At 41.6% G+C, this 24,956-nt stretch overlaps 1 protein-coding gene across 1 annotated transcript in view; it reads right to left on the bottom strand.

The window, feature by feature from the left end:
• The window catches only part of LOC140742558 (uncharacterized), a 30,852-nt gene extending 6,895 nt beyond the window's left edge, over nt 1-23,957 (bottom strand). Inside the window, exons 1-2 of the mRNA XM_073073461.1 lie at nt 22,119-23,957; nt 19,680-22,008 (exon numbers count right to left, since the gene is read on the bottom strand). Of these exons, the coding sequence (XP_072929562.1) occupies nt 19,680-22,008; nt 22,119-23,957 (4,168 nt within the window). The remainder of the gene's footprint in view (nt 1-19,679; nt 22,009-22,118) is intronic.
• Between the last annotated feature and the right edge of the window lie 999 nt (nt 23,958-24,956).

The raw sequence follows: 24,956 nt of genomic DNA, 5'->3' as shown, positions 1-24,956 counted from the left end.
TAGCGATCCTTCCTAAAACTACTTTAGTGTATATAACCCTCAGGAAATGATGGAAGTGTTTTCCGAGAACTAAAGTCAAATAGGAAAATTTGTCACCTTCTTGACGTCTTAACGGATCAACAACTTATAGTATTTTATTCCAGGCAGGCCGGCAGGGGTCTCCTCTTAGAGTGAGAAGGATTAAGAAATAGTCCACCGAGCTGGCCAAGTGCGTATTAGTTCACATACCTTTTAGATTTTTTATATAAATGTCTCAGGTATGCAGGTTTCCTCACGATGTTTTCCTTCACCGTTTTGCAAGTGGTACGTGTCTAGGATTTGAACCTCGGACCCCCATTTCGAAAGGCCGAGTTTCTAAACTACTAGGCTACCACTGATTTTAGTAATTTATTGTTAAGATTAACCCTATTTTATTATCGCTATCTAACTATAATTTGAACCCTAACCTTAGTATTTTATTATTAAGGTTAAAATTATGGCAGTGAAATTCTAGTGGTTGAAACTCGGCCTTTTAACCACGCAGTCCAAGGTTCAAAACCCAGGCACGTGCCTGTGATTTTTGAAACTTATGTGCGTATTAGACATTTATTGTCACTTGCTACGACGATCAAGGACTCCTCGTGGGTAAACTTATATGTTTGAGATTTTTTTAGTAAAAACGTGAGAATTCTATTAATTCTAACTTAGCCAGGGCGGTGAACTTTGGTCTAAACGCCAACACAAGGACGACACTAATATTCAAAGTCATTCCTAGCGAAAGTTAATTACGGACATCATCTAATTTTGGAAACAAGAGCTGTCGTAAGCGAATTTTTCTAAGTGTTCTACTTAAAATCTAGGAGAATTATTCACTCTAAATATAAAACCACTCCTTTTTTCATTTCACCGACCATGTATTTTATAATGACCAACCTAAATTTGAAAACTTTACCTAGCTTAATGACAGTATTACGTCCGTCGAGTCACCAGTACCCTCAGTATAAGTTTTTACGTTTTTACAAAAATTACTGTTTTGGTATTTTTTATTTATTTTCCCATACATTTCCAATCAGCGCCCCTAGCGGATTGAATCAGAATTATTGGAATATGGGAAGTACGTAAACAAATACCAAAACAGTTATATTTGTCAAAACGTAAAAACTCATACTAAGGGTACATTATCCAACGCGTCAGAATTCAGCCCGACATGTAGTAGGGCGTAACTAATTCACAAAGGGGATGTCAGCTTTAATTTCCATTTAACTAATTGACGTGGCTTCTAAACGCAATATGGAGATGCCTTATAGCATCAAATTAGCGTCTTGTTGCAATAATTAAACGCCAGCACCCTCTAGCGGTGAAACTGTTTCACTGGTTCAAATTAAGCCAAGTTGTAGGAGTTCGGTGCATGCTAAGGGATCCAGTGGGGCCGTCGCTTGTATTTAGTGTAATTATTAACGCTTGGGGGTGAGTGTAAAGTATGTACAATGTTCATGTAAATAGTGCTGTTTGGGGGAAATTGGGACCCTCTGCGCGTCAGGCCGGTATGGTGACCGCTCCGCCACGCGGGTCATCAATTAAGCAATGAAGCATTAAACCACCCCAAAAAAAGATACAATATTTTGACTATCAAAGATTAAAATTGGATAATTTTTACTTACGTTATTGGCTTTGTTAATTTTTTTCTAGAACAAATGGTATAGAACCAAAGTGGTAGAAAATTTAATTTGACCATATTTGTGCTTACAATTTTTTTGTGCTTCGAATAATTTACGTGATATAGCGTGACAACGATTTGTATCCCTTTTTCAAGATAGCGGCCAAGGGACAAGAGTTGCGATCCTACAAGCTTAGATTTAGCTTCACATAAACGTTTGGCATCCAAAAAGTAAAACTGTGTCCTCTGGCGCTAAGAACCAAAAAAAATTTGAAACATTTTAATGGACTCGATCTTCTGTAATAAGTAGTATGTGAAAAATATAATTTTAACACGACACACTCAAGGTCTGTAGAGGCTTATGGAAATAACGATTTAATCATATAAACAGACAGCTCAACGCTGATAAAATTATATTAGAGAAGTTACACACAAATCTTCAAATTATGAATCGCAACGTCAACAAACATGTGAACACGACAAACAAACATTTGCATATAATCGCGACCTGGTGTTTGCGAGCCAAAATTACATGTTTTGAACAAATACATGGTATGACTAACGTTTTATCTAAAACGTAGAACTGTGTTATGGCTTATTTGTATCAGTTTACTATTCTGTATTGCATCTAAATAGATTTAGGTAAATGGGCTGCCTGATGTTAAATAATTATCGTCTTTGTTATATATAACAACACATTGCGTACGTTACGTTTGTATCGCCAATGACAAATCAAATCTTTTTTTTTTTAATTCAAAACTAGTTTACCCGGCAAACTTTGTACCGCCTTAAAATCTATTTATCAAATATATTTCAAATAAAATATAGCCTATGTTACTTGTAGATTATGTAGCTTTCGAATGGTGAAAGAATTTATAAAATCGGTCCAGTAGTTTTTGAGCCTATTCATTACAACTAACCAAACCGTTTAATTTAAAATGACATCACGATAGTTTCAAGTCAAAGGTTGGTATTGACTGCTTTATAATTCAGTTGAAAGATTTCACCCTCACATACTACAAACGAATTAAGAAGGTAAGTTAAAGTAAGCTTGTAAAATTGATTTTTTAAAAGTACAATTGTATTTAAAACTGTGTCCATAAATCTCTGAACAATAGGTTTATGTCTTTCTTTCTTTAACACAAGATAACATCGATACAAAAAATAAACGAAAAATACCTTAACATACAATGTAAATCCACAAATGTTACCTAGATTTGTAAAATTGATTATGAAGTGTAACACAGTTCTATTACGAGTCATACTCAGTAGTAATAACGTAGATAATGTACATATTTTAACACCACGTGTGTTAATTAAATGTATGTGTCAATTAGGTAAATGACGCCGGGTTGTTGCTGCATTGCTGTTGAATTAACTTAATGGAGTGCCCAGGATTGTTTTACGTGTATTTTGTTAGAAGTAAAAAAACATGATAAATTTATTATGACGTGTTTTTTTCGTTTTTTGGTTCTGTATTATTACAATGTTATCATTACAAAGCCGCTTTCTATACTTAGACTTATAGTCCCATATTAGGATTTTCTGTGTCGTGGGTGCTATGGACATATACATAGACAAATACACCAAACAGACCCAGAACAGAAATCTAGATTCATCATTTAGATATCTGTCTAGCCGAGGATTGAACCCGAAGCTCTGTGTATGTCACACCGGTATCTGCTCCGCTGGGTGGTCGAGCATTAGTGGGTTGGATACTGGGCAACTGGGTGCGGTCTTCTCTCACAGTGAGAGGGCTTAGGCCATAGTCTAACGTCTTCTCACACTTGAGGTTGTACATTTTCCAAAAATACAATATATTCATAATCATCAACATTTAAAATAATACATACTTATCCACTTATTTATCACACTTCCATTTTTGCAATGACATTGCTAAAATCAGATAACATTTCATATTTCAAAACAAGACTGTATATTCCAAAAATAAAAAAAATAGAAAACGTATTCAAATTCAAAAATGACGTAAGTTTTATCAATAACCAGAAATAATGTGGTCTGTAGACGAATCAGTGTGATGGGACTGTAACACGTGTTTCATAAAATATTGTAATACCTTCAATAAACTTGACGAAGAAGAATTTACCTACTAATTTATGATTTTTCCATAACAAATTCAAAGCAAACTGAAGATCAAAGTTAATGTTAAAATGTACCAAGGTATAATAACCTTATAGAAGCTTAATCTTATATCTCTGATAAGATAAAATGAAGCTTCTTTTACCTTTTAATATCGTGTTACAATTTTAACAACAAAAACTCGATTGCGTTTTTCATGTGTAACGTGACGTACCATGTTGGTGTAGCGTGTCTGTTTTGTGTGTTCGTAAAGGAAGTTGGTGACACGTTCGACATCGTTATATATTACGTGACGTTACCGTTCCGTCGGTCTTTCTGTACCCTTACCATGAGTTTTCAAAACATCCCACAATTTTACGTTATGTTTATTCAATCCATTATTCTGTTCCGTTTGCTTCAGTAGACTGAGTAAACGTAACAATATGTAAATGCTCAAGTCTTTTGTCTGCCTAACACAGAGAGACAAAACATAAAGGGCCATTTTGTCAATTTAGACATTTAATGTTACGTTACTGACACTAGATCTGATACAATCCGCTAGGGGCGCTGATTGGAATAAACAAATACCAAAGCAGTCATATTTTTCAAAACGTAAAAACTCATGGTAAGGGTACTGTTACTAAAGACTAAAAGGTCTTTGGAAGCTCGCTGCTATGTTGTTGGAATTTTCGGTAGGTACGTAAATATTTTCAATTTTTGAAGTTAAATCTTTTATTGGGTATTAGAGTCATTTTTACTAAACCTACATCTAAATCGACACCAATAAATTGGCTAGTAAATATTATGCAGAAATAGTAAAAGTTTTGCAGAAACGGGTATGGATACGGCTATGGATACATGGGTACGATTCGATCTGATCTGATGGTTTGATCCGGTCTGATCCGGTTCGGTCTAGTTTGGCTCGGTACGCTCCGGTTTGGTTCGGCCCGGTATGCATTGCACATTACACGCACATTTTAAAATGAAATACATACCTCAAAGAAGTATAACATTTATTTGAAGTAATTACACACTCAAACTCTACCCACACACATGCATGTTCGTCTTCACAATGACGTCCTTTTGTAACTATGGATTCGGTATAGGTATTTGTGTCACTAACCAAAATCCTTGAACTCGTGGGAGGACACCAGACAATACAGTACTTACTCGACCCGCTATTACGTATTGTCCGAATCACAAAAGAAAACATTTTACTTGACAATAATCCTAGCATTATGTGTATTTGGAAATTGCGCACATATATAGTGGAACCGTTAGCTAGTCATATAATGTATATTTTACCCAAGTATCATAATCAACCCATTATTATCCCAGTGCTGGGCACGGGTCTCCTCTCAGGATAATACCCAAGTAGAAAAGCCTAATAAGAATTGTCGCTGTAAGACGGTGGTACAAACCTTTGTGATTCCGCTACACCGCTACATAATATGTATATATTCTGAATATTTTTTAAAAATATTTTTACACATTTGTATTAAATGTACTCCGTGTTTACAATTAATCAAAAATGACAGATCGTGTTAACGGGCATGCTACGAACTCAAGCGCGAATTTCATATTTAAATATTTCGAACAACCAATAATATGACTGTCAGCTTTATGTTTGATTTTTTTTTTATTTTAACTTTTACTTTTCTTAAGGGGCGTTCGGAAAAAAATGCTCATCATTTTTTTGCTCATTGTTTTTTTTTAATCGACCCCATGAAGTTGATTGCAAATACAATATTTACAAGCCAGTTATATAATGCGTCGGGATCATCAGCCAGGATACAGAAAGACCGAATTATATATATATAATCCTGAACTTACCACTGACTGACTGACATGCCGTTCTCCATGATGCCGGCGAGGAGCGACTTTGTTGTCTATGGCGGGTTTTCTCCTCTCCCCCCCGAGGCAAAGGGAAAAATATGAGATGCCATAGATTCAAGATGGCGGCCGATTTAAAATTTTTAACTTTTTTATTTATTGACTTTACGCAGATGTTTGTTTCTTTTTCGAATAATATTCGGGTGGGCGTTACGATGAAATTGGAAAAAAATGAAAAACCAAGATGGCCGCCGAGATATTTGAGTTTGAAATTTTTCAATTTTCGAGGTGTTTTTGGGAGGTCGTATCTCTTGGGATTTTTAATATTTTGTTGCCATTTTTTTAAATTTTCTCGGATATATCCTCAATTTTGCCAAATCGGATTTATTATTTTTTTTCAACAAGATGGCGGGTCGTCTGTTAGGCGATTTGTAAAATGTATGAAAAAACGGATTTTTTGAAGTGAAATATTCGGAGGTTGGCAACGTTTGAGCGATTTGCTTTGTTTGGGGCGGTCATGGGGCTCGGTCCGAGGTGTTGCCAGGTTCGAGTTTTTTTCTCCCCACTCTTACATTTTTTCAAACTTTTCATTCAAAAATGTGAAAAGTAGAAGGAGAAATATTTTTGATGAACTTTTTTCACAGGAATATTTTTTTTGGGTGTCGTAATGACATTTGACCATTTTCGTCGATGTCGACTGGCAACACTGGCCGCAGGAATTTTTTTTCAGTTTTACGAAAAATCGACTTCCTCGACCTGAAGGAGTGGTGGGGGGTGGGTTTGATGTATGAGTGGAATTTTTTATTTGCTTCCGTGTCTATGGGAAAAATCTGAAACTTTCAAAATTCAAGATGGCGGCCGAGCTGGATTGGGCAACTTTTTTTTTTATTTTGCACCTATCCAAGATCGGTATCGTTTCCGGCTAACTTGAGGGCGACTGATACGATGAAATTAGAAAAAGTTTGAAAAAACAAGATGGCCGCCGAGATACTTGAGTTTGAAATTTTTCATTTTTCGAGGTGTGTTCGCGGGGTGGCACTGATGTGTTTTTTTAAATATTTTTTTGATTTTTTTCGTTTTTTTTCTCGGATATATGCTCAATTTTACCAAATCGGATTTATTTATTTTTTTAACCAGATGGCGGATCGTTCGTCAGGCAATTTGTAAAATGTATGAAAAAACGCATTTTTTGAAGTGAAATATTTTGAGGTTGGCAACATTTCAGCGAATCGCCTTCTATTGGGCGGTTGTGGAGCGTGACTTGAAGTGTTGCCAGGTTTAGGTTTTTTTTTCTTCGTTCATACTTTTTTTGGAACTTTCCATTCAAAAATGTAAAAAGTAGAAGGAGAAACATTTTTAATGAAAATATTTTACATGGGTATTTGTCAGAGGGGTCGTAATGACATTTGACCATTTTCATCCAAATTAACTGGCAACACTGGGAGCTAGATTTTTTTTTTCACTTTTTTGACATTTCGAGTAGCCCAGCCTAAACTATTGGTGGGGGGTAGTAATAATGTATGAGATATTATTTCGGTATATTATGGTGGTTATAGGAAAAATGGGAAACATACAAAATTCAAGATGGCGGCCCTCCTGCGATTTTCAACTTTCTTTTTATTCTGCGCGCCTACCTGAGATTGGTATCATTTTCGCCTAATTATGGGACGAATGTTACGATAAAATTAGAAAAAAATGGAAAAACAAGATGGCCGCCGAGATATTTGAGTTAGAAATCTTTCATTTTTCGAGTTGTGTTTGCGGGGTCGTAGCGCGGTGGTTTTGTTGATATTTTTTTGATATTTTTATTTTATTCGCCGGTGTGTATCCTCAATTTTATCATATGGCAACATTGTTTTTTTTAAACCAGATGGCGCACCTTGTGTCAGCCATTTTGTAAAATGTTCGAAAAAATGCATTTTTCGAAGTGAAATATTTTGAGGTTGGCAACATTTGAGCGAGTCGCTTTGTATCGGGCGATCATGGAGCTCGACTCGAAGTGTTGCCAGGTAAAGTTTTTTTTTTCATCGTTCATACATTTTTTGGAACTTTTCATTCAAAAATGTAAAAAGTAGAAGGAGAAATATTTTTAATGAATTTTTTTCACAGGACTATTTTTTTTGGGTGCCGTAATGACATTTGACCATTTTCATCTTAACCAACTGGCAACACTGGGATACAGAATTTTTTTTCACGATTTTCACTTTTTGAGTACTTGAGCGGAAACCGTAGACAGAGCATATAAGTTATGTATGGGAGATATTTTTTATTTCAAATGGACCCTATGTAAAAAATCGAACATCCAATGTTGCCATATACAACAAAAATGTTTTCATACAAATGCATTTTCTACAGGATTATCGAAGATTTCAAGCTGTTGCCACCATTTGACGTCATTTTTTTGTATGAGGCGCTTAATGGCACTTATAGACTGTACGAATGTGTAAAAAAATATTTCAGTGTTGCCATACAAAAAATAATAATTTTCATACATGTGCATTTTTGTATGTCACATTTCAAGCTGTTGTAATTTTTTGACAACGTTATAATGTATGACGCGTTTGTATGTACTTATAGACTGCACATTTTGGTAAAAAAATATTTTAGTGTTGCCATACAAAAAATATAAATTTTCATACAGATGTATTTTTGTATGTAATATTTCAAGCTGTTGTCTTGTATTGGTAACATTAGAATGTATGAGGCGTTTGTTGGTACTAATATTGTGCACATTTTGATTAAAAAATATCTTAGTGTTGCCATACAAAAAATAATAATTTTCATACATTTGTATTTTTGTATGTGGTGTTTCGGGCTGTTGTCTCCCTTTAAAGACCACCACCATCATGCCCAGCATCACTTAACGTCAGTTTTCTGTATGAGGCGTTTAATGGTACTTATAGACTGTACATATTGGTGGAAAAATATTTCAGTGTTGCCATACAAAAAATAATAATTTTCATACATGTGCATTTTTGTATGGCACATTTCAAGCTGTTGTAAATTTTTGACTACGTTATAATGTATCACGCGATTGTAGGTACTAATAGACTTCACATTTTGGTAACAAAATATTTAAGTGTTGCCATATAAAAAATAATAATTTTCATATATATGTATTTTTGTATGCAATATTTCAAGCTGTTGTCTTCTGTTGATATCATTAGAATGTATGAGGCGTTTGTAGGTACTAATATTCTGCACATTTTGATAAAAAAATATTTTAGTGTGGCCATACAAAAAATAGTAATTTTCATACATTTGTATTTTTGTATGTGGTGTTTCGTGCTGTTGTCTCCCTTTAAATACCACCACCACCAAGCCCAGCATCACTAAACGTCCGTTTTCTGTATGAGGTGTTTAATGGTAGTTATAGACTGTATAAATTGGTGGAAAATTATTTCAGTGTTGCCATATAAAAAATAATAATTTTCATACAAGTGTATTTTTGTAGTGTTTATATTTCAAGCTGTTGTTTCCTTTTGATGTCATTCCAATGTATGAGGCGTTTGTAGATACTAGAAGTATTAACATTTGGGTAAAATAATATTTCAGTGTTCCCGTACAAAAAAATATAATTTTCATACATATGCATTTTTGTATGTTATATTTCAAGCTTTTTTATATTTTTGACAACCTTATAATGTATGACGCGATTGTAGGTACTAATAGACTTCACATTTTGGTAACAAAATATTCAAGTGTTGCCATACAAGAAATAATAATTTTCATATATATGTATTTTTGTATGCAATATTTCAAGCTGTTGCCTTCTATTGATATCATTAGAATGTATGAGGCGTTTGTAGGTACTAATATTCTGCACATTTTGATAAAAAAATATTTTAGTGTTGTCATACAAGAAATAACAATTTTTATAAATAGTTATTTTTGTATGTAATATTTCAAGCTTTTGTCTCCTTATTATGTCTTTAAAATGTATGGCTTATGACAAAAAAATCACGACCCAAATTCTTGGTATTTTGCAAATATTAACTCATATCTTTTCCAAACAGCCCCAATCAGAATTAATAAAACTTCAATATAGGGGAAAAAATGTAAAAAAAATTTGCACGCAAAACTAAAGAAGACAACCGTTTCGCGAGCTGCTTTAGCAGCGAGCGCACACAAGCGATACCTAGTTACTTATATATACACGTATTTCATCAAAACAGAATATTACATGTTTTGGATTAAATCTAACCCAAATTAAAACTAACTATCCTAAGTGACTTGCTGGGGCAATGTTAGCGCCCAGAGTGAATTCCCACGTTCGGGACTGTACGATGGAAACGGAGCGGTGGTGCGGAGTCAGCGTTCCCACGGCACGGCGGCGGTGCAGGATCGGATGTCTTTCTAGTAATTTTGTTTAAGGCGAATTTCTAATAATGGTGATTTAGGCCAATAATATAACAAGCCAACTTCATGTTTATAAATACCATATTAAAATATACCAAGTTCAGGTACCAGGATAGTATAAGCGTAGATGAGTTTTTTTTTTATTTTAAGTCATAAATTATCATATCGCCCGTCGGGTAAGATGGTGATGCAAACATTACAACTAGAAGACAAAAATAGTACATACAGCTACATTTATATACAATTTGAAATAAAATGAAAACACACTTTGTTATTTTACAAGTTATCACATTATTATTCAAATACTTACGAGCTACTTCCAGAAATGTCTGCAACGTTCACATGACGTAAGCTTAATGACGTCTCACGTGCAACAAATTGTTGTACCATTTAGTAGTTGAACTCGAAAGTTCTCCTAACTACTGAAGTGAACTTGGTCAATTTACTATCTGTAGTAAGTTTAAGAGTAATTTTCTTAGTTCACTTCTAAACAGTGCTGGTCGGGTGAAAAATGTTTTGAAAATCTGAAAATAAATAAGTTAGTTTTGAAGTTGTGATAACGATAATATGAATAGGTACTCTGGTAGTAAATTTAAACGTAGAATATTTGGATTTCAATCTAAAGGGTCGTCATTCATTCAAGTATATTCATCCACATAGTCCTTGAATTATGAGAGTGTTCCAGTTTTTTTTAATATTGAAGTAGTAGAGGAGCATGCAGTACATCTGATGTTAGGTGGCTACTGGATAAATAGTCATACCTGAGATCGTACAGATGTGTTGCTAATTCTGAAGACTAAGTGGAAACTCTACATTAATATATCCTTCTAGAACCAAGTCAAACCACAAATATTCTATCACCTTCAAGTGTAATATAGGAATAATTTATTTGTTATTTCCATCCTAGAAGTAGAAGCAGTAGCATGTGGTTCGAAAGGCACCGTTTTACACTATATCATCAACATCTTACACGACTTGGCTATTAATTGGTAACTTTAGGACAGCGGTGGAACATAACAATGTTGAATAATAATAATAAACGCTTTCTACACTCACAGCCCCACACTAGGATTCCCTGTGTTATGGGTGCCATGGACACACACATAGACAAATACACAAACAACCAGACACAGAAACAGAAATCTAAATTCATCATTTAAATATCTCTCTGGCCGGGGATCGAACCCGGGACCCTTTGCGCGTCACCAGTATGGTGACCGCTCCGCCACGCGGGTCGTCGCGGGTTAATGTTTAAAACCAGTATATAGAAAAACACTGTTGTAAAAGTAAACAAGGACCTATTTCTCTTTAATTAAAGCAGACACGATACGGCACAGACTTCGCGGGACCGCCACATGATCCCAGTTTAATTACAAACATTTTCTTGTACACGTTCAAATTGGAACACGTGTAATGGGAATTTTATTTGATGTGAAAACAGAATTTTACATAATATCTGTTTTGTACAGTTGTAAAATATTTAAAGTAAGTTAGTGGTTAAGAGAAACACCGCAAATAAAGATACATTATTAGTTTTATCCACAGACCTGTATTTGTAATGTATCTAAGTTATATTTATAAAAGATATAGAAAGATTAGAGTTCCACACCCAATGACGTCTATGAGCATTATCATCAATACCATTGTCCCACTTCTGGAAACGGGTCTCCTCTCAGAATGGGAAGGATTAGGCCATAATTTATCGCGCTGTCGAAGCCTCATGGAAGTGAAAATTAATTTGTAATACGCACTTAACTTTGAAGAATCAACGGTGCGAGCCTGGGATTTGAACCTCGGACCCCTTGATCATGAGGCCATGATTAACTACTAGGCTATCACTGTTGTGCAAAGTCCTTAAACATAAATTATGATACGACAATTGTACTGTAGCAATACATTTAAATAAGAAGCCACTTGGCTCAAAACCAAGAACGAAGCAGTGAGACCCTCGTACGCCACTGACTGATCCCGGTTTAATTAGAAACATCTTGTTGTTACCATTGCCAAATTTGTATGTTTAAAAATACTACTTTGTGACTTTTTATAACATACTCGTATAAGTAGTAAACGTAAAGCAGTGATAGAATAGTGGTTAAGAAACACGGCCTCTCGATCGAGGGGTCCGAGGTTCAAATCCCAGGCACGCACCTCTGATTTTTCGAAATTATATGCGTATTAGATATTAATTATCACTTGCTAAAACGGTGAAGGAAAATATCGTGAGGAAACCTGCATACGTGAGAGATTTATAAAAAAATAGTATCTCAAAGGTATGTGAAGTCTACCACTTGGCCAGCGTGGTGGACTATGACCTAATCCTTCTCATTCTGAGGGGAGACCCGTGCCCAGCAGTGGGACAATAATGAGTTGATGATGAAGTAGGGTTTGCAGTCCAACTGATAGTGGAGTTCAAAGCTGAAACACCTCGGATAAGTATGTCTCCCTTAGCACGATCTTTACACCGGAAGATAGCAGCGTTTAACAGTACTCTTAAAGGCAGGAATGGATATGGCGGTGGTGCCTCCGAAGTCAAATCACAAAGGATTCTTCATCTTAAAAATTATTAACACAACTTTTTTTGGTTAAGCAAATAAGTATGTCTTTTTATTGATCACTAACGGCAAACTTTTGTACCACCTTGAAATCTTTTTATCAAATATATTTAATATAAAGTATAGCCTATGTTACTCGTGGATAATGTAGCTTTCAAATTGTGAAAGAATTTTTAAATTAAGTCCAGTAATTTTTGGGCCTATTCATTACAACCAAACAAACAAACAAAGTTTTCCTCTTTATAATATTAGTGTAGATATTTCTATTTACTAAATATTTATTACTTATAACCCAAATAACTGATACATCTGCTTTATTTCAATCAAAGTTATTAACGAAGATAAACAAAGGTTCTGGATCATACAAGCCTTTCTCGGAAACCTTGGATGTTTGGATAACCTTAAGTAGCAAATTAAAAAAGCAGTCATAGCTTAGTAGTTAGTAGTTTAACCTCGTTAAATCGGAGTCCGGGGTTCGAGTTCCAGAAACTCAACTCGGATTTTCCGAAGTTATGTATGTCTTGGATATTAATCATTTGGTAAAGAAAATCATAGCGAGAAACCCATATACCGGAGTGTATAAAATTTCTTAAAATGTGTGAAGTATACTTATTCGCACGTAAGCAGCGCGGTGGAATATGGTCTAAGCAGCTCTTGTTCTGAGAAGAGACACATACAATGTATGGAACGTCCGTATTCTTTCACTTTGAGAGGTAACCTGTACCCATCAGTGGCACAATAATATATTTTCAACAACAACAAGCCCTTGCAAACAAATCGCATGTTTCGATTACTCTAGTTTGAATCTAAATAAAACTTTCGTCTTATTTGCAAATTCTGCATTAACATAACGGAACTGTGAATTGAAATGTAAATTTGCGATCCAACTGAAGGGTGATGGGGGCGCTGATTGATTTGTGATCACAAATTACCTCCGTAATGAGCTCGTAACTTTATTATTGAATAAGTTATGGTGATGTTGTAGGAGCGAGGAAATTGCGTTGATAAATGTCGCACTGTTCCTTTAGTGATCGAAGCACTGTTCGCAAGAAATTAACTTCGATGTTGCTAAGCACGTGATTTAACGGCAGGCAAATGTTTTGAAAAATTAAACAGTACTGTTTCGAAGTTACGAAATCTCTTTTGAGGAATTTTAAAGTTATTTTTTTTTTGTATTTTCGTACATATATTTTTGTCAAAGTCAAAAATTTTTATTGAGCATCTAGTACATCCGATCTTAAGAAAGCTGTGCCGATTATTTACATATACGAGTTTGGCTAACTTGAAATAAAAGGAACTTCTACCTGAAGTCGATCACGAAGACTGGCGACGTGTCTTCGTTGGGGCTTTTTTCATTGGTACGACACGACACGACTCGGCGATGTTTTGAGACAGCGTGCATTACAATTTCATAAAATTTTGAGTTGACTGCTATCGTTGCCGTTGCCGTGTCGTTGTCGTCTCCTGCTAATGAAAAAGACCCAATCTTAAATAAGCTTTCATAGTAACAGATGAACATAGTATATAGTAAAAGACAATAAGTTGGATTTTCATCTAATCGAGTTTAAATTTCAATTTGAATATCGCATACTTTACAAGCGGTTGATAAAATAAAGATTAAATTTTTTAACCGACTTCAAAACAGGAGGAGGTTTCTCAATTCGACCGTATACATGTTTTTTCTTATTACGTAGATATTGCATTGTAGTGAGTGTAATATAACTACAATTTAAGGGAATGTCAAACAACGCTCCAATGTATTTAAGAGTACATGTAGCCTAACAAAATGCAGCATGCTCTCTGTGAAGTAATACACCGACTGCTAATTAAACTAGACAATAAACTGTATAGTATTTATACTGGTGATAAGCATTTTAATATATAGGAAACATTTACAAAGACCTTCATTGCAATATTTACGTAACAAACACTTAATATATATTTTTTGTGTCCTGTGTGATGACGAGCTCGTAGCGGAGTGGTCACCATACCGGTCTGGCGCGCACAGACCGGATTCGATCCCCGGCCAGACAGATATCGAAATTAAATTTAGATTTCTGTTCTGGGTCTAGATGTTTGTGTGTGTCGATGGCATCCACGACACCGGGAACCTTGGTGGGGGCTGTGAGTATGGAAAGCGTCAAAGCTTCAGCTTCAATGTGATTTTATAATGCTATCATGGAAATAGAAAAGCAATTAATACAAAAAGAGGCGCCCTTATTTATTCCTCAGGGATAGGTCAACAACAGTTAGGGCACTTATTTGGTTACAGATGTCAGTTGGTAGCTAATTACCATCCTCCAGTCCATCATCCATCAGTCCATCTGTTCGTTGTATTTAAAAAAAATAAGTATTTAGACGTGGAACTAAATATGACCAAAGTTTCTAACTAAAACGTACAAATCAATATAACGAACAACATATATCTTATTATGATTTTATTACCGGCTTTCCTTAATAAAGGGGTTATCTATTAGAGGGTGAATAATAAATAAGCAATTCCTCGGTGGTAAGTAATCCACATAAAACTAATGGTTCGAAAACGCGTTAACTGAAGCGAAAACTTGCGATAAAAGTTATCAAAGTGTCGTTAAATTAGGTGTTTTAGTGTCTCGTCGGTACAGAAAAACTGTTAGATTAAGTGATTGGTATGATTTACCTATAAAATGTGATTAATTATTATTATTGGAATTATAGGAAGGTAGAAGCCTTTGTGGTTCGACTCCGGTGACATCACCGTTGTATTTATTTCTGTCTCATAACAGCAGCGTTAAGAGCTGTTTTGGTTTAGGGTGTGGTACGGGCGACATACTTAGCCTCAGGGGTAGCGGTGAATCTGTGGACGACCTCAGGTAGGAATATCCAATCCTATCTGGAGTTAATTACAGATGTCCATGGGCCGCAGTAGCTACTTACCATAAAAACAATAGATTAAGAATAGATTACCCGCCCTTAATAATCTAATTACATATTTCCTTAATTTTTTGCGAAATTATACAATTTATGACATTTGACTCGCTTAGTGTTGTGCCCGAGGGACTTAACCTGGAATGGACGCGGCGGAGGAAAATATATTTCCAAGTTTACTGGATCATAAATAACTGTGGAGTGACAGCGCGATGATAAACTCGCCAGAGTTCATCTCGCGCTCGCCGAATATCGAGCAAAAGCGCAACTATTTTATTATTTTTAAAATATCTACTTTAAACAGTGCAAAGTTTACGTGTGGTCGAGTAACTTAAATATACCTACCTATGGATTCTGCAAAGCACGGCATTGTTTTTTTTGTCTAAAAACCTTTTAGATTAGTTTTCCTTGACCTAAAAGCATTTTTAAAATAACTTTTGATAATTCGTAATAAGTCACGAAATTTGAATAAAATACAATGTGTTATAGGTACCTATTTATCTACAAGTGGGATATAAGAAAGGTAGGTGCGAACAACAAAAGGGCAAGATTAATATTAGTTTATTTTACATTACCAAAACTTTAAAGTACTAGAGTAAGTAAAGTATAAGTACAAGAAGAGAAGCAAAGACTACTTCGTTTAATGACACCGATCGCAATATTATTATTACAGTTTCCATATGCGATGCGATAGATGGGGTTATAAGTTCGTATAGAAGAATAAAATCTAATCTTTTTTAATTTTAAAAAATCGGGTCTTAATAAAAGTTAACGACTTATTATTTATATTTTCAAATAACAAAACTTTTTAAAGTATACTATTTTCAATCGGTAAATTTTAATCAAAGTCAGTTCTGTACTGTACGACTAAGGAACGTAACACACGAGCGACAGCCCGCGCCACCGGCGACCGGCGATGTTCGGCGACAGTCAGGGGCGACCGACGGCGCGACAGTTGATGGTTGTCGCTGGCGGTCTGTTGAATTACTGCCGCATTCGGTGACGGTTGTTAGCAATCGGTGACCGTCAGTGCCCCACGGGCTGTCGCTCGTACCTATGTCAGCATCATCAACCCATTACTGTCTCGCTGCTTGGCACGAATCTACTCTCATAATGAGAAGGATTAGGACATAGTCCACCGCGCTGGCCAAGTGCGTATTGGTAGACTTCACATATCTTTGTATTTTTTTTTATCTAGGAGGAATGGAGGAACGGAAGGAAAATATCGTGAGGAAACCTCAGATATGCAGGTTTCCTCACGATATTTTCCTTCACCGTTTAGCAGGTGATAATTACTTTCTAATATGCAAATAACTTTGAAAAATCAGTGCGTGCCTGGGATTTGAACCTCAGACCCCTCGATAGACAGGCCGAGTTTCTTAACCACTAGGCTATCACTGTCGCTCGTATATCAGCTCCCTAACAATATTGAACAATAAACGGGTGGAACTTTCATAAGCAACGCCGTCGCTCAGTCAATGAGCACACATCGATACGGTACAAAGTTTACGAGAACACCTGCGAACGGCTATAAATTCCCTAGTAAATAACGAGTGCATTTATTAGGACTAATAAAGTAGTTACGCTCTGACTTTGCGAAGTTTGGTTCAACTTGTGAAAAATGTATTTACTTCAATCAATGCTGTATATGTTTCTAACGAGCTTTTGCCCGCAACTTCGCTCGCGTTAAGAAGTAAATATTACTATTAACTAAGAAGAGTCATACAAACTTTCATCCCCTATTTTATCCCCTTGGGTGTAGAATTGACCAAAATCCTTTCTTAGCGGATGCCTACGTCATAACATCTACCTGTATGCCAAATTTCAGTCCGATCCGTCCAGTGGTTTGGGCTGACAAGATTTATACTTATTGACAAGATTTATATTTATTTGGCTGGACAAGATTTACACGACATCTAGATGCAGAATTTTCATATATTCAGAATTGTTACTAACGGTCACCCATCATCTGACCGCGCCTAACGTTGTCTAACCCTTTAAATCCCTTTAGATCCACACAATCCGTTCATTACGCGCTTCAACGCTGCTATAAATACCTTAACCAATTTTATTCGTTTTTATTTTTATAAAAAATGTAGTTCCCAAACAGAAATTCCATACATTTTATTTTATGCAAAATACAAAAACTATTCCGGATTAAATGCGACTACTACAAAACCACTAACAAAAGAGAATTCAACCGAATTCCGTAAAATACAATACAATTTCTATTACGTATAAACGCTAAGTCTAATGAGGTTAAACTGTCTCGTTTCTGCTTGCCAAAAGTAAAAAGGGTATGGAGAGAAAACTGGAAAAATCCATACATATGGCACATTGGCGAGCGTAGATTGTAGCTACTTAGAGCGCAGGTTACGGCCAGCCAGCTGCGCCGAATTCCCACATTCCACGAGAAATACGAGGTGCCTTATTAGTTCACGTGTGTTCAACTCCTTTCTATAGATGAGACTTACTCCGCACAACGCACTTACCTGTTAGCGATTTTCTATGACATTTCCATTGTTAATCTTAATACCATTGTCGTTTGCTATATTTTTTTAAAGACATTTTCAATATACACAGTCTAAATTCCCTGTGTCATGGACACATTTGAAGGAGGTAGAACTCTTTGTGGTTCGACACTGGTAGCACCACTGCCACGCCTAATTCTTACCTAATAACAGCAATGTTCAGGAATGCTGTGTTCTGGTTTGAAGGGAGACATAGTTTTCCGAGGCGTTCCAGCTTAGTCCTCAGGGGTAGCGGCGCATCTGTGACCGACCTCAGCTAGGAATATCTCATCCTATCTGGGGTTGATTACAGATGTCCATGGGCGGCAGTAGCCACTTACCATCTGGTAGACTGCATGCTCATCTGCTACTCCTATATTATAAAAAAATACAATCACAAACACCCAGACATAGAACAGAAACCTAAATTTATTATTTACATCTTTTTTTTTTTTTTTTTTTTGGTTACGAGGGGGAAACCTTCAAAAGGTACCCTATGCCGTGGGAGCGGCACGGGGTTATGTGGGATTCTTACCGCACTAAAACCCCCCCGGTGGCCGTCCTCGGCGCTGCGTAGAGAACTCCGGGATCTCCAAAGGAACGCAACCGGAGTCCTCTTAGCGCGTTGCCCCATCGGGCTCTGCTCAGGTGAGCTTGACGCTCGCCACACCGTCTGGTGGGCACGACGGTATGCGGCCACACATACCGCCGTCCTTCCCGGGGTCACTAGCCGGGCAGTTCGAGCTCCCACTCTTGCCGCCCGCAACCCCGGAAGCCCCTTTTAGTCGCCTCTTACGACAGGCAGGGGATACCGTAGCCCTATTCTGGTCCCGGAACTACAGGGACACCGCGCCGGTGGACGTTATCTACGCCCGCGGCGACTCCTCCTCCGAGCGGGTTCAGCGCGCTCCCTAGCTCGCTCGGCGTCTTCCTTCGCGGACATGACTATGTCGCAGAAGGTGATCATGCCTTCCCAGGCTTCGCTGCGCTGAACCATCGCTCCAACAATGGCGGCTGGAGACAGGTCCGGTCCCACTTTTGACACGAGGATCCGCCACTGAGACTCCCACGCTGGGCAGTACTGCAGCGTGTGCTGTGCGGAATCCTCGTGGTGCCCGCAATGATGGCACTGGGCAGTCTCCTCCCTCTGTATCCTGTTCAGATACTCACCGAAACAGCCATGTCCGGTGAGTATCTGGGTCAACCTGAAGGTGACACGACCTTTGGCAATGAGCCAAGCCCGAAAGTTCGGTACGATAGCATCGACCACCCGTTGGCGTATGTTACGCGGTTCCAATAGCCGATCTCGCCAGCACCTCAGAGCGCGCCACCTGGCTCTCCTCCGAAGCACTTCGACCGTTTCTTCCGTGAAGGGTTCAGTCCTCTGACGGAGGAAGCGGATCTTATTAAAGACCCGAGCATCCATATCCGCCAGAATGTCTAGGGGCGGAAACCGCCCCAGGACTGTCGCCGCCTCGTACGATATGGTACGATATCCCCGGGCGACTCTGATCGCGATCGTACGTTGCGCGGAGTTAAGTTTCCGCGCAAGACGCCGGCAGCCAGACAACCTGTCCGACCATACCGGCGCCCCGTAGAGGGCGATCGAGCGTATCACACCCGCGTAGAGGCGGCGGACTTCTTCCCTTGGTCCCCCGAGATTTGGCAGCAGTCTGTGCATAGCACCCGCTACCTTATGAATCCGGGGGACGAGACGGTCAAAGTGCTCGTTGAAGCGCCAGCGGCCGTCCAGTGTTAGGCCAAGGTACTTCATGTACCTGCCTATCCGGACGTCCGTATCACCGACACGCACTGAGGTCTCAGCTGGTACGATACTCGGCCTGCGGCCGTGGAACCACATCGCCTCGGTTTTATGGGACGCTATCTGGAGGCCCAACCTGTGGATGTTCTCTACGACGCGTGCCACCCCGAGCTCTGCTAGCCGAGCCGTCCTGCTGAAACACTCCCCTTCGGTGAGGACGAGGGTGTCGTCGGCATAGCAGACGATGCTCACTCCATCCGGGAGCACCGTTCTCAGCACCGCGTCGTAAGCGATATTCCACAGCAATGGCCCCAGTACCGAACCCTGCGGTACCCCGCGCACGACGCTCCTCCCGCGAACGCTCCCATAGCGGCCTGGGAAGCTGACGCGTCTGTCCGACAGATACGCCTTCAGGACATTCCGCAAATAGGAAGGCACCTGATGGACAGACAGCCCGTCCATAATCGCACTCCAGGGTAGAGAGTTAAAAGCGTTGACTATATCAAGGCTAACCGCCAAGACTACTCTACCCTGGGAGATGGCCTGCTCTGAGAGCGTGCGGACTCGGAGGATCGCGTCGACAGTCGAGCGCTGCTGCCGGAAGCCGAACTGGTTTTCGGACAGGTCCGGGCCGTGGCATACAAGATGCTGGCTAATCCGGGCGGAGATGATCCGCTCGAATAGCTTGCCCGCCTCGTCCAACAGGCAAATGGGTCTGTACGCTGATGGAGAGTCTCGAGGCTTGTCCCGTTTGTGCAATAGTACTAACCTCGCCCGCCTCCACTCTGACGGAAAACTTCCGTACTGGAAGCAGGCGGTGAACAGTCTTCGCAGCCTCCCCTCCAGCACTGTCAGCGCTAAGACCCAAGCCTGCCATGGGATTCCGTCCGGCCCCGGCGCAGTATTTCGCTTCGACATGCGCTTAACGGCACCGTCGAGCTCGCTCTCCGTCACCGCCAGCTCCTCAGACCAGGCGGGGAGATCCGGCAGCGCCGCGGAGAAACCCGACTCGTCAGTGGTTCCTGGGAACAGGCTGTCCACCACTGTGTCGACGAAAATCGGGTCGAGGGTTTCCGTCAGTGGAGGCACCCATGGACGTAGCCTACCGAGCACCATCTTATAAGGGCGCCCCCATGGGTCTCGGTCCAGCCCCTCCACGAGTGCGCTCCAGTTCCGGGCCTTGCTGTCGGCGATAGCGCCCTGAAGCAGTGTTGTTGCGGCCCGGTACTCTACGTACTTCTCCTGCCGTTCCGCGGCGCTAGCCGTTCGGCGTCGTCGAGCCCGAGTGTACTGGCGTCGAGCTTGCAGGCAGGCTGCGCGCAACCGTGCGATGCGCTCCGTCCACCAGTACACAGGGCGTCTCCAGCCAGGTCTGACCCGCGGCATCGCGGAATCGCAGATGGCCGTCATGTCATCCCTGAGCCGGATCGCCTCCTCTTCGGGATCGACCTGGGTATCCCCCTCAGCGGTGTTGGACCAGTCCACGACATGGGCAGCAGCGACGAGCAAGTCCCGGTTGAGACGCTTTCGTGCCCACCGACGTGGATGGTCGTTAGCCTGGCGGCGTGTGTCAGCAGCCGGGAGCTGCAAAACTACGTCTAGCAATATGTGGCGATGGTCAGACAACGTGACGAGATCTTCGGCCACTCTCCAATCCGTGACCAAGCGCTCGGCAGAAAGAGTCGCCCACGAAAGATCAACAATCGACTCTCCCTGCCAGCGCACACACGTGCTGACCGAGCCACGATTAAGCAGACGCAGGTCCAACCCGGCCGCCCACTCGAGCGTTGCCCGTCCTCTGACGCTATCGCGCCTGTTTCCCCAGGCCCTCGAATGAGCGTTAAAATCGCCAAGCACGATCACAGGGCGGGGAAGACAGGAGCGTACACAGCTTGTCAAACGGTCGAGAAACGTCTCGTATGCCGCCAGACTACAATTGGGGGAAACATAACACCCCAACACCGCGAGGGGACCCCACTCCACCGCGACTATGCCCCGCTCGGAGTGAAGTTTGGAGCATGGAGGATCACCCACGCCACCTGCCCAGTACACGGCGACGGACTGCACATCGTCTCCGACCCATCGCGGATGCTCTGGAACTCTATAGGGCTCCGCCACCACTGCCAAGGCAACCAAACGGTCCACGAGGCATTGCTGGAGCAAGTCCTGCGCCCCGCGGCAGTGGTTCAGGTTCCCCTGGAGGATCTTAAGTGACGGAGACCTATCCATCAAGAGTCCATCGCTTCCACTGTTGGACAATGGGACGAAGCGCTTGAACGCGCAGGCCCATCTGTCCGTGTTGAGCCGGCAGCCATGACCGCTGTCTCGCTCACTCCGATGCCCCGGCGCCTTCGCTTTGGCGGCGTACACCTTCTCCCACCGAGCCGATGGTCAGCTGGGCGACCAAGGTCAGCACACAGGGCGCATTTTGGCGACTGTGCTACGCATTGGCTCGCCTTGTGCCCAGGCTCACCACATACATAACACAATGCACTCCTGTCTTTCGTGCTGGTGCATTGGTGCCGTGCGTGACCCATCTCAAAGCACCGGAAACATTGGAGCGACCTAGCAGGCAGCACCTCCACTCTCGCGGACACCCAGCCGACGAGGAGTCGCTTGGCTGCAGCCAGCTTGTGGATAGCCGTAAGGGGACAGCGTATCCAGGCCGTCCCCAACGCCGAAGGTCTTCTCCGGATCTCTCCGACCCTAACGTCGCTAGCAATGCAACCGCAGGCCTCGGCGACTGCGTTGGCGACGTCTTGTTGGGTGACGGAATCGTCCAGATCCATCACCCTGGCCTCCCCTTGCTTCGTGGGCCTGACCACCCTGACGCCTAACTCCGCGACAGCCTCCTGCAACTTTCGTGCCAGGGCGTCGGCTTTCCCAGCGCAATCCTCGCCAGAAACCTCCAGGAGAAGACCGCCGTTTATGGCCTTCTTCTGCCGCAACGCAGGAATGCCTAGGTCGGCAAGTTGGATCTGGCCTTTCGCGGTCTTCATCACCTCCGCATAGGTGATGTCCGACCCCTCAGGTACCGTGACTGCCACGGCCGCCGACTTCGGAACTCGCGGAAGCCTCTTAACCGCCTTCTTTTTGCTGGCCCGCGCTGGCTCGGTTGCTCGGGCTGCTGACGGCTGTGCTGGTTTGGTCACAGACCGACGCCGTCGGGTGACGTTCCTACCTCGTCCGAGGCTCGGGAATTGCCTCCGATTTGGTTGCAAATGGGCCGAGGGTCGCTCCTTTGCTCGGGATTTGCGCCCCACGACTGTGGCCCAGGTACCCTCCTGCGCGGCCGAAGTCGAAACAACTGGAGGCCGCACCAGCGTTGAGGCCACTGGTAGGTGCGAAGGCACAACGGGTGTGGCTTTCTGCATCAAGGGGGGCCGGACCGCTCTGCCCGGGAACAATTCGTCCCTAAAGGAGGCCAGCTTCTGGTCCATTATGTGCCCAATCTTTTCCATTAGAGCATCCTCTCTGGTTACGGCTCTCCTCGTCTCTGAGGGGCGAGGCAGCTCTGGCCTATTTGGGGCGTTCTTACGGCGCAACTCGTTCAGCTCCGCCGTAAGGGCGTCAAACTTCCCGTGCAGACCAGCAAGCTCGGAACGCAGCATCGCATTCTCCTGTTCCAGGTGTGCAGTGGTTGCCCGCTGCACTACCTCTGTCGTTGCTGCCTGCACGTGGCGTACGGCCAAACGGATGGTTCGCACCAAGTCCCCTTTTAGATTGCGGGAACTGTTTGCCGCCTTTTCTATTACCTCTAGGTTTTCGATTATTCGAGAACCTAGGTCTCCAGTAGGCTGCTGGGTCATATCTTTACCTAGTTCCTCCGCACTAGGCAGGGAAGCCTTCAAATTGTTCTTGGCCATTGGGATCCTAAAATCGCCATCTCCTGCCGACTGGGTTTTCATCGGCTTCTTAGTTGGCCGTTCGCTTCCGCTACTTGTCGCCGTAAGCGCCCTTTTACGGGCACCTGCCGACATGGCTGTGGACTGTTCAGATACTCCTGACAAAAGAGAACAGTCCGACAACTCATCTGCTTCTGACGAAATGGCTGGTGTAGGTGGAGCTACTGCCCTACCGCGCCGCGTTTTCCTCCTCGCCGCTTGTGTAGCAGGCAATGTGTTCTTCTCGCAAGCTAATTCGGAGTCCAGTGTGGGAATGCATGGGTTGTGTTGACGGAGGTCGGCGGATTGCCGACCTACGAGGCAGTTGCTGCCCCCCCCAGAGTACGAGGGGCTGCCCTCCGCCGTAGCAGAGGGGTGGGATTCTCCCTTTCGGGTACCCACCTGGGGACTACTTTTACAACTAGCCTTATCCATTTTCGCATCTTTTTTAAGGGGTGAGCTCCCCTGGGCCGCTCTTAGTCTGGTCCTTCACCCTTTGCCTTCCGGTATGAGTAACTCTGCCGTATAGCCTCCGGGATCATTAGGACACACAAGCCCCCCCACCACGACAAGGTGGCAGCCCGTTCGGGGGGGTTATTATTTACATCTGCCTGCTCGGGGATTGATGCCAGAATGCTCTGCGCGTTAGACCGACGCGGTTACCGCTATTGGAGACTATTGCTTCTTCTATCATCGTAATTCAACAGCCAAACGCAATACATCCAACCTTCTACACTCACGAGATACGTTGCCGAAGTGTTATCTAACACGTAACGATACGTCCGCGGCGACGTAGACAAATGTATTTGCGACTCGACGCCGCGTCATCCACCCCAGTTTGTAGACGAACAATCACCAATGCTCTTATAGTAATGTGGTTGCAGACCATTTTCTTTGACCATATATTTTTCAACTTGATGGAACTTGTTTTTTGTTTGGATTAGATGTACCACTACTTATCTTATTATTTCTTTATGGACTTATTTTTTTCTGCTATTTTCTTTTTTTGTAAGTTGTGATACTTTGTCCATTCAACTTGCCTTCATTATACGTCTTAGTAACGCATTTGTTAGTTCGACCAGAACTTTATTTTTTTGGAAAATAGCAACGTTCCTATTCTGTGTAAGGGTGTATAATGAAACATTTCAACTTAGTCCTGAATCCTGAGGAGTAACCACGTATGTGTGATCAAGCTTAGATAAAATTGCTATTCTACTTAAATTTTATAAGTGTTCATGTACAGCAGTGGTCACCTATCATCAAGTGGTCCACATTCACTTATACATCCATAACATGAAAGATATCAACGACCAAACGCAATGGATTCCTTCTACACTCACGAGATAAGTTGCCCGAAGTGTTATCTAACACGTAACGATACGTCCGCGGCGACGTAGACAAATGTATTTGCGACTCGACGCCGCGTCATCCACC

This window comes from Epargyreus clarus, unplaced genomic scaffold (genome assembly GCF_041222505.1).
Source record: "Epargyreus clarus isolate Ecla_fem2 unplaced genomic scaffold, WU_Ecla_fem_2.2 ptg000006l, whole genome shotgun sequence".
NCBI classification, from domain to species: Eukaryota; Metazoa; Arthropoda; class Insecta; order Lepidoptera; family Hesperiidae; genus Epargyreus; species Epargyreus clarus.
Note: the sequence above shows the minus strand (reverse complement) of the source record. Positions and strands in the feature narration are given on the sequence as shown.